We start from the raw sequence: 13993 nt of genomic DNA on the forward strand, positions 1-13993 counted from the left end.
TGTGAGAGCTTTGGTTTGGTTTAGATACAAATTGACCAAAAGTCACGTTTTTGTAGCTGAAGTTTGAAACAAAAACAATTTGAATGTGGGAAACAACAAAATTGGCAGATCAATTCATCCATGCCCACAACTTTAGATGCTTGACTCTAAAATGTTTGGGATGGGTTCCCTGTATATAAAGCACAACTGTTATGCTGAATTAGGGTATCTACCCACTTCTTTTTCCTAAGCTGCTCCTGATCTTTAAAAGTTATATAGCAGCTAAGCCCAACATGGTCTAACCTCTGCTGGGAAACAGCTGTGTACATTGAATTGAACTAGTGAAGACACAGGGAGAACTTCATTTCCTTTAAAAAATAATCTACCCAGTTTGCAGTGCTCTTCATATCTAAAATGGAGATAATTTGAGGTTCAAAAAATTAAAACAGAGAGGGTGGAGCAAAACTAACACATTTTCTCATCCCTGATCAGGGCTGGCAATGAGCTATCACTTCCAAGTCCTAAAATGATGTCAGGTCATCAGGAGACATACAGATATGCTCTAGAGCAGTGTTTCTCAACCTGTGGGTCCCCAGGTGTTTTGGTCTACAACTCCGAGAAATCCCAGCCAGTTTGCCAGCTGTTAAGATTTCTGGGAGTTGAAGGTCAAAACATCTGGGGACCCACAGGTTGAGAACCACTGAGCTAGAGAGATAAATGAGGGAAACCAACTTGAAATAAAGGATGTAGGGGCAATGGACTGGAATGCCAAGGACTCACCTGACAGCCATCATACAAGGCACGGATAGGAGCTTCGGTGCTGTTGTGCATCAACTCTACACCATTGAAGGCAAGAAATCGCAAGGCCCAATTGTGACTGCTTGTGTCAGCCTCATACCAGGCAGCTGCATTTTGGCAGAGGAGGGTAAAGTTCTGGTGGGCGATGGCACTAAGCAGGCGCAGAAACGTAAGCTGGGTGACCTGAATGGGATTACCATCTGCATCTATATAGGAGAACTGAGAATGCAGGGGAGGAGAATATGGACAGTATGAGTAGGCAGAATGGTAAGGAGCCAGCTCCCTCCCTAGTTATTCACTTGCTTATAGAAACACATCTTGAAGTATGCATTTGGAGCATAATTCTGACCATGTTGCATGCTGACAACTCACAACCTCCCAGTCCACAATTATTTGGTAATTGCAAAAGTAGATATAGATAGCAGTCTCACCTTCTTGCCCCTCTTGAATGTGCTGTACCAGTTTCCTGGTTGCTCCTTGTTCCAAGCAGCAAGTCGTACCTAGAATCACAGATTACATATGAATTGCTGATTCTGGCTGACACACCCTCTGTCCTTTCCAAGTCCCTAGTTATCAATGCTCATAGTCTTTTCTGCCTTCTATTGCAGAGGAAAATCCGTTCTGGATTTCAGAAAGCTGAATACAAGGTGTTGAATATATATTTATTTATACTTGAATCTAGGTACCCTCAAAATCTCAAACTTGGAGTGTGTGAGACTCTCCCACTCATATGGAAGCCACTAGCTGTCATTACTGTTTGTGGTTCCCTGTCTGGCTAGGAGCTGGTTTTTTTAAAATTACTTACAGTTTCAAATTTCTTGTCAGGAAACACACAGGTTTCTCCACCAGCCGTGAAGTTGCAGAAAACTCTGAAGGCATCTCGGCTGCAACCTTGGTTAGGATCAATCCAGTACTCACCTGGGGAAAGATATGAGAAATAAGTGTCACATAGAAATAGCTGCAGTTCTCATGGTTGCATTGGGGAAAATATGGCTCTCGCAATACTCCTGGACTGTACTTCCTACTGAACCTAGATTTTAATGCAGGTGTGGGAAAAGTGTGGTCCACAAGTCATGTGCCACAGTCTCTGAACCCTTTGCAGCCCCCAAAGAACCTCACCAGTCCCACAAATCCCCACTTCATTTTCAATAGTGCTATCTGGGGAACATTTAGTCCCCAAGCCATAAAGAAATTTCACCCAGTGCATGAAATGTTAAAAGCCCCCCACATGAACCATAATACGTACTTTCCAAAACATCTTTCTGTTGCTGTCCTTCTAAAATTGTTCTATTTTGAGACAGGGTGCAAGAAAAAACAGGGATATTTGGATTTTGTAGGGGAGATTTCAGGGAATGACTGGGGGAAAACGGCCACTGGCTCTCAAGCCATTTCCCACTTCTGACTTACTGCCTGTTGAACTATCTATTGTCCAACTGTGGGATACAGTGTGCCTATACTGGTATATATTTAGAAAACACGAAAAGTATAGAGTCTGTGTCTCTCACCATCAGTGAGGTGGGGATGGCAAAACTGGAGCTCTTTGCAGACACGGGCAGGGCTCTCTGGAGTGCCCAGGGGACATCGCATTTGCTCCACCTCATCACGAAGGGAGCTCAGCACTGCCAGAACCTCTGCCAGGCCATCCGCATCAGGGTCTACATCCACTGTCCCAGGAGCATCTCCTTGCTCCCTGAGCTCCCAGTCACGACGGTTCTTCCTACTACTTTCCAGTGGCATTGGATCCTGCAGCTGAGCAGGGCGGCCCTAGGAGTCAGAAGAGGAAAAAACACAGAAAAGGATGACTCAAGGCAGAAGGAAGAGCAGAGCAGAAGGAAGTGGATCACATTCATTGAATCCTTTGATCAATTTCTCTACCATCACTCACTGGTGGTCCTGGGGAGCCTGCTGGTCCCAGATCACCTTTTAGTCCAATAGGTCCCTGTAGGAAAATAGAAAACATCTATAACCCAAAGGTACAACCTCTTCCAAGTAAATCATGTAGGCAATGCTAATAAGAAAAAGCACCCAGAAGCTTTATTCCTCAGCACAGGACTTCCTTCCTCCCCATCACCCTCAGCACATTGCAAATATTAGGATACTTTAGAATCCAAGAGATGTTCTCTTAAAGTTCTAAACTCAAAATTAGACTGTGATCATTGTACTGATATAATGCACTTTATCGTATGTCCGAACTCTCCTGCACGCAACCATCATCTCTGTATAGAACAAACAAGATACTTGGGGGAATGCTATGGTAAAATCTTTCTTCCAGACAGCTCTTTTTTAAAATTGGATTTTAAGGATCAATTTTCTAGATTACATTGGACTGCAGCTCTCAGCATTCCTCAACATTAGCTATGTCAGCTTGGATTGCTGGGACTTGCACTCCAAAATATTTGAAGGGCCATGTGATTGTCATCCCTAATTTAGATAAAGTAACAAGATTTGTTGGGACCAAAGTTGAGACATTGAGGTCTCCAATCCAGGTGCAGCCAGCAATATAACCAGAGCAGATATCTACCACCTAGCTTTTAAAGGAACAGTGGTACCTTCTGTACATAGGTGCATATGTTGGCCATGCTCTGAACACCCTGCTGTTTTACTACTTTATTTCAGTAGCATAGATGCCCTTCAACAAGGCAACAATGTGTCTAGTTTACAAGACTAGCACTTTGGGAAGCTTAAAAAAGCAGTAACCAGCTTATAAACAAGGAATGCATTCTGAATCCACTTTGTTTTAGAAGCAAATTATGTCCTCCATCCCTCCATCCCCCTCATCTTTATGTTATTGCACTACCAACATTAACAGTACAGTAAGAGCACAAACAAACCTGACATTTTAACTTTAAAACAAGGTATGCGGGGAACAAATGTCTTATTTACATCAGGCTTTCAGGAGTGCAAAACAAATATTGGTATTTGTGTATATGCATGTTTGCTATCAGTACTTCTGAAATGCAGTGGTTATGTCACAGCTGTAGGTACAATGAAGCTAAGCAACATTTATATCATTCCTTTTCTTTATGCTTTTGCATAACTAGCAGAAACATACTAAGTTTAAGCATTACTAAACACCTGTGACTTTGGTACATTTGTTATCATGACAGGCTTCAAAGCACATTTCTTTTTGACCCTATATCTGAATTCTTTGGGCAAAGAAATGGGATTTTTTTTTCATAATAAGCACAGGCAGCAGCTAGGCCCAAGCCCACCCACAACATAATTCCCATCCACAGTGCAGCAACTCTTAGGCCTAAAGTACTTACTGGTGCACCCTTGTTGCCTTTTTGTCCCTGAGGTCCCTACAGAAATAAAAAAGAAGCAAAAAAAATTTGTGTGATGGCTATGTGTGAGGATAATGCAATAGCATAAAAAGGGAGAAGGGCACTATGCATACACATGGGCACAAATATACTTTAATAGGAGAAAGCATGCACTGAGACACCACCACAGAGGTGATGGTCCTAGTGGAAAAGTTGTGAAAGGAAATGCATCTGTATAATTGGAATGAAACATGTGGACAATGAAATAAAAGGAAAAGTACATGGGTTATATCAGTGGTTCTCAATCTGTGGGTCCCCAGGTGTTTTGGCCTATAACTCCCAGAAATCCCAACCAGTTTACCAGCTGTAAGGATTTCTGGGAGATGAAGGCCAAAACATCTGGGGACCCACAGGTTGAGAACCACTAGGCTATGTGAACAAACCCATGGGCATCTGCAATAAGGAATATAAGTAGGGTATGAAAAGTAAAAGCCAAGGGATGGATTGAAGCAAGAAAGAGGACCTGGGTACTCAAGGTACATCTCTGGTGTCCAACTGGAGAGCATATCTAGTGCTAAAATCTAGCATGAAGCATCCAGCAATGCTTACCAAGAGCCCAGGAGAGCCAGGTGGGCCTGGGGGGCCAAGAGGTCCAAGAACTCCCTATAAGGAAGAAAGCAGTTATTGACATAAGAGATTGTTGGTGACGTCCTTGCTGCAGTCAGAACTGCAAATAGTCCCCTTCCACATTCTTACTCCCCACTCCCTCCTTGTGAACCGAGCTCTCATCTACTCACAGGGTCGCCTTTAGGGCCTGGTGTTCCCTGGTTCCCTGGCAGCCCCTGGTCACCTTTCTCACCCATCTCACCTGGGGGGCCAATCAACCCAATGAGTCCTGCATGACCCTAGGAAAAAAATAGGAAAAGCTGAGGAAAATGGAGTTAAAGGAAGAAGAAATGAATCTCCCAAGGAATGCTATAATCTGACATAATTTGAAATCAGATAAAAACCAGGAAAATCAAGATCTACAGATGGGATTGCAATTCTATTGAATATTACATAATGTTGGGTTAATTATTTATTATGTTGTTGTGGGTTTTGTGACTTTTCATGTGATGTGTGGTTTGATGACTATGTTTATTTTTTATGGTTGTAATGTTTTTGTTTACATGTTGTTCGCCACTTTGAGTCTCAATCTGAGAGAAAAGCAGGATAGAAATAAATAAATAAATAAATAATTTTCTCAACCAGAAAAGTAAAAAAAGAAGCAGATATAGGTACTTATGCTCCAGGCAATTATATCTGGTGAGTTAAATTTCCACACTCATTAAACCTGATAGGAGAATAAAAATGATCATTCAATGTGTTGTCAAAGGCTTTCATGGCCCGAATCACAGGGTTGTTGTGTGTTTTCCGGGCTGTATGGCCATATTCCAGAAGCATAATCTCATAACGTTTTGCCCAAATCTATGGCAGGCATCCTCAGAGGTGGCGAGGTATCACCACCTCTGAGAATGTTTGCCACAGATGTGGCCGAAACATCACGAGAGAATGCTTCTGGAACATGGCTATACAGCCTGGAAAACACACAACAACCCTGATCATTCAATGATTCCTATATCACATTTTATAGCTCTTCAAAAACAGATAAACTTCATCCTTATTTGAATGATAGAAAATGAGTTGTCCATGGCCAGACACAAAGTTCATGCTTATACATGGATTATAAAGCCAAGGCCCCTTTAACATTAGGGAATTATTGCATTTTTATTCTTATTTAAGTGCCATCCTGGGACCACTGCAGTTTGTTCAAATACACCAGGGGAGCTTTCTGGCCAACAAATCTAATTACCCTTCTTTCAACTGCAAGTCCTAGGTTTCCAAAGGATGGAACTATGTCAGCTAAAGTGGAATCACAGAGCTCTATTTGTGTACTGTGAATGTTCCCCTTGTCTCAAAGAGACTTCTATTATTTAAAGTCTGTATGCACTGGATGGCCCTTGTTCTCATGACCTCGCCATGAAGGCATTTTTCAGCTGTTGTAGTAATGGGCTTAGCTTTCCAACTATGCTGACATGGTCATGTATACAATATACAGACATGGCCCCAAGACATAACTGATCAATTGTGAATACAAACACACACTGACATTGCCATGACCATCACGATGACACATATAAGTGGCTTGCCAGATGTTTAGAGGAAGAAAAATTTTATGGACTTCCAGAAGCCCTGATAGTATAGTAAAGAGAATGGACTGAAGAAGCTATACTCCAAAATACCCAAATGATCCAAAATAGTACAAGCTAAGAAAAAGAAAACTTTCTGATAAAGGAAGCCATGGAGATTCCAACATTCAAATCTAGGTTTCATCTTCCCACCGGACAGAAGCTTGGCTTAACTCACCTTCTCGCCCTTGTAGCCTGGATCACCCTTGAGGCCTGGGAGACCAGTTGGACCCTAAAAAGAGGAAAAGAACTGCATTTAAGAGGCCCTTTGGGCTATTGGCCATGCATAGGCCACAATCTAGTTTTGCAGAGGTAGTTGGAGTTATCATATAATCTAGGTCTGGAGATTTTGTGGCCTTTAAGGTGTTGCTGGAGCACAACTCCCATCAGTCCTAGCCAACATACCTAATAGCTATGGATGATGGGAGTTGCAGGGGAACAGTATCTGGAGAACTACATGATTCCTGCAGATATATGAGCATTTACAAAACCAACCACTTCCCAAAGAGATTAGAGACTCTAAGAAGGGTTGATTCATCCATACACACCCATGGTCATTGCTTAGGTTGATATCTGCATGATGACTGTATTTGGAATGCGATATATGTGGCTATTTCACATGTGAATACTATCACCTTGTGACTGCCAACCGCTGTGTGAATTCAGCCTGAATCAACCCTGTGCTCTGGCTTAAGAGCTGCTCAGTGAATCTGAATGAGCAGCTGTTTCTCTCCATTACTTTCTGGATACACCTGGGTGCACAATGATCATGCTTTTAGAAAACACCACTTGGGAAACATAGGCCAGTGCTGATCTCCTCTCTTCTCCCTCCCACTGTTTCTTAGTTTCACAATGTTGCTCACACACAACACTGCTCCTCCCTCGCTAAATAAATCTCGCTCGAAGGCCCATCTGAAGTCATAATGAATGGAGGTGAGGAAAGACAGGACCATGTTGAAGAAAGTGGTTCACTGGCAGGAAGCTGTTGTTTTGCCTGTCCTATGCAAGGGCCTGAGGGACTCAATTTCCAGTTACTCACCATTGGACCTGGAGGCCCGGCCTGACCAGGTGCGCCCAGTAGACCTTGTTCACCCTGCAGGAAAAAAGAAAAGTTATAATACAGGGAATTTTCTAGGAGTAAAATATCACCACACAAGCCCCTGACCCAAATGAGGGAAGGGAGCTGGCAGAGAGGAGGGATTACAGAAAGCACTGAGAGTATAATTATAACATAGTGGATAAATCTAATTCCAGTTTGTCCCTTCTCGCATGAGTAATGTTAGAGTGGAGCCAAGAGTTTCAGGTCTGAAGCATCAGAAGTCTTTAGTAGCTGGTGGTTTCTACAACAGTGGGGTTGTGAATCTGCTCCACGTATTAGAGTGAGCTTTGACTGTCTATCCAGGTGCTGAAATGATACTTGAGAGTGGGATTCTGCACTTCAGCTTCTCTAGGTGATGTTATCAAAATATTTAAATTCATAGTAGAACCATTGCCCTACTAGCATGGAAGTAAACAGCTGTTGGGGCAACAATTTTTTATTCATAGGGATGGTCATCTGCCACTGCATCCAATTTAGTCTTCCTTTCCCCTCTTAGCTTAGTTGCAGTCATAAACTTTGACTGAGGAAAAAGGAGATTTCCCCACAAAAAGCATTTATTTCCAATGCTATGAAAAGAAACTCCTCAAAATGCTTTGATTTGATTATCTTCTGTTTTTTGGAACATATCTGTTGCTCTCTCCTTCTCATGAAGGCTCAGGTTTCTCCTCCCAAAGTCAAACATGTTAACCAACACACTGTCTTTGGTCAGTTTGCTGTTCAGATAATCTGAATATTGTACTATGTCCTATTGCTGTGTGTGCTTACTGACTTTCCTTAGGAGTGTGGGTGTTATGGGGACCCTTAAGATGACAGCTCACAGTTAGAACCATACCACTGCATCACTATCTGCAAATCCTGCTTCTGAATCAATCGGAATATTTATTTCAAATTATATATAAAACATAGTTCTCTCTCAAAAATATTTATTTTATTAAGGCATTGTTATTTCTTGGTGCTGATAACTGTCGAATAATCAAAGAAACACAAACTGCATTTTCACCTGCACTTTGCTCCTTGTGTTGCAGGTCAGGTCCATTTTTGTTCAGAGTTTGCAAATATCAAATTCTTTAAATATTTATAAACAAATATAACACACACACAACACACACATATCTGTAAATAGATTGCAATCTAAAGAAGCAGCATGTGTTTGAGGGCACACATATGCATGGAAGGGAACTCCACCATGCACGGCTGGATATTCTTGGCAGTTTTCACTGCTTCAGTACCCTCAAGCTGACAGCATGAGCTGCTTTACAAATACAGTAGAGTCTCACTTATCCAAGCTAAACGGGCTGGCAGAAGTTTGGATAAGCGAATATCTTGGATAATAAGGAGAGATTAAGAAAAAGCCTATTAAATATCAAATTAGGTTATGATTTTACAAATTAAGCACCAAAACCTCATGTTATACAACAAATTTGACAGAAAAAGCAGTTCAATACGCAGTAATGCTACGTAGTAATTACTGTATTTATGAATTTAGCACCAAAATATCATGATATATTGAAAACATTGACTACAAAAATGGCTTGGATTATCCATAGGCTTGGATAAGCGAGGCTTGGATAAAAGTGAGACTCTACTGTACAATGTAGGCTCCTCTTTCCTATGCATCAGCAGCCTTGTTCAGTCTCAGTCATGCTTTTGAAAGGGATCTAATTCTGAACTTGTTGTTAAGCACAATCAAGGCAACTTTGATTTATGGCAACCTTAGGAATGAGAGACCCAACTCACCATGTTATCAACTGCCTTGCTCAGTTCTCAAACATGGGTGCTGCTTCTTTCATTGACTCTATCCATCTGTAATTTGGTCTCCCTCTTTTCTTACTGCATTTCACTTTACTAGTCATTAGTGTCTTGCAGATTCATCGATTCCTTGATTAAGTTTATTGGTCATCTTCTTTTCATATTGCCTTCTACATTACAAAGAATTAATGTCTTCCCTAGTAAGTCATGTCTCCTTGCAATGGCTGGAATTCACTGAGGTAGTTGTGAATGAATAACCATCATAGTTACGTAGCTAGCTACCGTGTTTCCCCGAAAATAAGACAGTGTCTTATATTAATTTTTGCTCCCAAAGATGCGCTAGGTCATATTTTCAGGGGATGTCTTATTTTTCCATGAAAAAGAATTCACATTTATTGTTGAACAAAAAATGAACATTATATACTGTACAGTAGTTGTCATCACAAACCAGCATAACCAGACAAATTGTGAATCCTATCAAGAATTTCTTGTTACTACCAATATTTCCATGTACAACACTCTACCGATCCTACATGCTCTGGTGTTCTGTTCGGTGGGCATGCTTCCAAACAAATACTTTGCTAGGTCTTACTTTCAGGGGAGGCCTTATATTTAGCAATTCAGCAAAACCTCTACTAGGTCTTATTTTCCGGGGATGTCTTATTTTCAGGGAAACAGGGTATGCAATGTCTCCCGGTTACCCCCACCCTCCATCTCCAACTACAGGCAACTACCACTGCAAGTGACAATGGTCTGTTCTCATTGACTGAAAAATAGTTGACTGATGCTTCCACTTGCTCCAATCAGCAATCTCAGGTACAACAAGAAAAGAAGCATGGTCCCTGTCACAATTGTCATCCACACTGGAGATTACACACATAAGGGGCAAAGGAAGGAGTCAATCAATTGTTTCTGATTGACAGGGGAAACAGAACGCTATCATTTGCAATGGCTGCAGATTGAGGAGTGGGGATTAGAGGACTCTCAAGGTCCTTATGTATTCCATAAACTAAGAATAAATAGGGGTCATGATTATGAATCAATCACTGCATTAACAACTTCATTACATAATTCTTATCCACAGGTCTTGTTACAGCTTTCTTATCATGGCTTCCAGGGATAGTTCAAATCTGGTTTGGTCAAATATTCATTTATTTATCTTTGTGAGAATCTGTAGTATCCAGCACCACATTTCAATTGAGTTGATTATTATCAGTCTTCTGCACTGGCCAGCTTTAATAACCTTACACAGAAATCATAAACATGATTGCATTGATTTGTTGTCCATATGTTGGGGTTGTGGGATGAGGATTTTGTATTATGTACTTGTTTGTAGTCTTACGTACGCTGCTTTGAGTCCCATTCATGGGAGATATTATTATTATTATTATTATTATTATTATTATTATTAACAACAACAACAACAACAACATCATGATGGCACAGAACATCCTGACATGGTATTCAATTATATATCTTGATACTTGAAGATCTGGTCTAGTTCCTTCAGTGTTCACTACCTGAGGTGTTATCTTTCTGTCCTTAAGAAAATCATTATTCTAAGCCCTCAGATTTTTGCTACAACTTTTTAAGGAATTTTCTTAATGCTCAAGTTCTTCAAAATCTAAAACTACATTGTGGTGGTTCAAAACCTACTGCTCCTCTGATTCTTCTTTAACAGAAAATAATACAGAGTAGTTGTATGTGATTTCTGCACATATATTTCTTCACAGATATGAACAGGAATGTTACATTTCAAACCACAGAATCCTATTCAGAACTGAAGTCCAAAAAATGAACTTTTCTATGTGCTACTTATATGAAGAATATCAATCACACTTCTACCTTGAAGTGTCTTCACTCCCTTAAACATTTATGAATAAGTGAAGAAATTTCGGTAAAAAAAATTAATCCAAAAACACAATGTGATTTATTTACAGGTAACTGTGAGCTGTATACTATAAGTGCTGTCAACACAGGAACCATGTGCTTCTCTGAGTAGAGTAGCAAAAGATAAGAGCTTTGTCTGTCCTAAATGAATGTAAAGATATCACTTCCTGTCCTTATGGCCTGGGTGAGGAAATGGTGGCAGGGGTCAGTGGTGGCTGATCCCGAGGTGTCATTGGTGCTTTCCCCTCTCCATTGGATGGTCCTCAACTTACCCATGGGTGTCATCAAAATGCATAATTTTATCCCCAAAACCTGCCCTCAGCTTATACTTATGGTCAACTTATATATAAAAATACACAGTATGTATAAATCTTCACCACGAAAAAAGTATGTCACCTAAAGATGCAGCCCACCATCCTTCATCCCTCCTTTAGCATGCATCTGTGAATGAATGAATGCACTCACTGCTGGGCCAGGAATCCCACGCAGACCTTCTGAGCCAGGACGACCAGGAGGTCCCTGTGGACCCATAGGACCCATTTTTCCTGGAGGCCCATCTGTACCAGGTTCTCCCTGAAAACAAAAACAAAAAAGGTATGGAGAAAAGAAACACGCACACATCAAGACATGGAGCAAAGATGTTAAAAGTAATCCAAGACGGTCCCATTCAGATTTCCAGGGGGTTAGTGATCCTCTAACACTGAAATGGGTGGTTTAGACTGGATAAGCTTAAAGCCCTTTCACAATAAACAATGGCAGCAGTTTAATGCCATGGTAATGATGATGACTGCATTCTATAGAATCCTGGAAGTTTTGTAGCTTCCCTGAGGATTCCAAAAGCTGCCTTGCTCAACAATAAACCCCAAGATTCCATAGGATGTTGCAACTGAAATTAATGTGTGATCAAAATGCTTCAAAGAGTATAGCTTGAAAGGACCTTTTAAACCAGTTGTTCCCAACTGTTTTTTGACCAGGGACCACTCTCCAACATTAGTACTAAAAGGGTTATGAATCCAGTTTTGGTCAACTTTAGATTTGGTTTAGTTATTTGGGGTACTGATTCAGAAAATTGCATTGGATAGACCACATCAGCTCTAGTTTCTGATACAGAACATATGCCATCCAGTAGTTGCCATCTGCTTGCTCACAGAAAACCATATTTAATAATCTAGAGCTGATGTGGTCTATCCAATGCAATTTTATGAATCAGCACCCCAAACAACCCCAGGAACAGGCCTAAAAACCAAGACACTAAGGCACCCCTGTTTCCAGGTGCCACATGGAACGGCTCCGCTCAGGGGGAGAGAGGGGGAGGAGAAGCAGCAGTCAGGAGGCTTGTTATCATGCGTTTCGTGGATAGTCAGCCTCTCTCCTCTCGATATCCCCATTTCCTTAGCATTATAATAGGGTTTTGCGAGACCAGTCATTCTTGTTGCAACGGTGTAGTAACAGTGAGGCTGTAGACCATATTTTAGTTCATGGGAGTCACTAGTGGTCCATGGACCACAGGTTGGGAACCACTGCTTTAAATCTTCGTAGGGCCATACAATGAAGCATAGTCCTTCAGAAATTCTGGACCCAAGCTATATAGGGCTTATGCACTGCATACTCATAGTCGTTGTCACAGTTCTCTCCCGGGGTACTTTCATGTTACAAAAGTGTGGCACTTTGTTTTATGTTTTGACTGCTATGACAACATCCTACAAATTTGTGAATTCCTAGGAGAGCTCTCTAGCAGAGAATTCTAAACAACAACCTCCAGGCTTCCATCAGATGGAGCTGTGGAATCATAGCACTGTATTTGTGTCATGTGAAAGGCCCCTTGCACTGAATAACTCTGCTACTTGAGATGAGTGGCAGAATCATTGGAACTTGGAAGGGTTATGCTTTCAATTATGGGTCCCAGATCCTCATAAAAACATAAAAACTGGCCATGTTGGCTATGGGATTTGGAGTGCGACACTACATACACAATTTTCCCAAGTCCTGGATCTTATCAATCTCAGGATGTTTTATTTCATGGAGGAAAAGCAGTGATACTGGGAAAAATAGATAAATAGGGCAAGAGAAAATGAGTGGTTAATTCAGCAGACATGGACAAGAGTTTTTAACACTCCATTCCCAGGCCTCAAAGAAGAGCAGTTTGTTCTTTTTACCTTGGCTCCTTTCTCACCCTGTCGACCCTCACGACCAGCTGGCCCAAGTGGTCCCTGGAACAGAAAGAGAGAATCTGCTGCATGAGTTTTGACATAATTTGATTAAGATCTTGCGCTTTAATCTTCCTGCCCTCCTTCTACAGAAAGTCTGTAGGCCCAATCATTCTCACAGTCCTGTTAAGTAAATAAACACGACTTTGTTCTGACCACAAAGCCTTACAATAATCAAACATGTCAGCAATTAAAGCAAAAGACTGAGAGCAGGGTAAATTAGACACCATGTAAACCTTTACAGAATGTACAACCAGCCCCAGGGAATAGATGCCATGACATTATCAAAACAAACACATCAACAAAAGATCTCAAGTTCTGCCAAAAGTACACAATTTGGCACAGGACACTAAATATAGTGTCCACAATATAAGCAAGGACATGAGATTCCACTGGTTAGCTTTCACCAAAGTGAGAGCAATCTTTTCTTTCTGAGCAAACTTAATGGGCTCTATATGCAGGCAGGAACTCAATTTGACCAGAGGCGCATCTACATTGTTGAATGAATGCAGTTTGACACCACTTTAACTGCCACCACGCAGTGCTATGGAATCATGGGATCTGTAGTTTGGTGAGGCACCAGCACTCTTGTTCAAGAGAAGGCGAAAGACCTTGTAAAACCTGTACCTTGTAAAACTACAACTCCCATGATTCCATACCATTGAGCCAAGACAGTTAAAGAGGTGTCAAACTATATTAACACTACAGTGCTGATGCACCCAAGACAACTCTCATGATTTCACAATTCTAAAATAACCTTTGCTTTCCCACAGGGATCAT

At 41.2% G+C, this 13993-nt stretch overlaps 1 protein-coding gene across 2 annotated transcripts in view; it reads right to left on the minus strand.

The window, feature by feature from the left end:
* Nucleotides 1–13993, minus strand: part of col5a3 (collagen type V alpha 3 chain) — a 182327-nt gene that overhangs the window by 6085 nt on the left and 162249 nt on the right. For both annotated transcript variants that reach the window (XM_062971053.1, XM_062971052.1), the window contains 12 exons: nucleotides 13163–13216; nucleotides 11472–11579; nucleotides 7308–7361; nucleotides 6447–6500; nucleotides 4838–4945; nucleotides 4650–4703; nucleotides 4044–4079; nucleotides 2663–2716; nucleotides 2283–2541; nucleotides 1583–1695; nucleotides 1209–1277; nucleotides 760–996 (listed from right to left, as the gene is read on the minus strand). In XM_062971053.1, the coding sequence (XP_062827123.1) occupies nucleotides 760–996; nucleotides 1209–1277; nucleotides 1583–1695; nucleotides 2283–2541; nucleotides 2663–2716; nucleotides 4044–4079; nucleotides 4650–4703; nucleotides 4838–4945; nucleotides 6447–6500; nucleotides 7308–7361; nucleotides 11472–11579; nucleotides 13163–13216 (1200 nt within the window). The remainder of the gene's footprint in view (nucleotides 1–759; nucleotides 997–1208; nucleotides 1278–1582; nucleotides 1696–2282; nucleotides 2542–2662; nucleotides 2717–4043; nucleotides 4080–4649; nucleotides 4704–4837; nucleotides 4946–6446; nucleotides 6501–7307; nucleotides 7362–11471; nucleotides 11580–13162; nucleotides 13217–13993) is intronic.

This window comes from Anolis carolinensis, chromosome 2 (assembly GCF_035594765.1).
Source record: "Anolis carolinensis isolate JA03-04 chromosome 2, rAnoCar3.1.pri, whole genome shotgun sequence".
Taxonomy (NCBI): domain Eukaryota; kingdom Metazoa; phylum Chordata; class Lepidosauria; order Squamata; family Dactyloidae; genus Anolis; species Anolis carolinensis.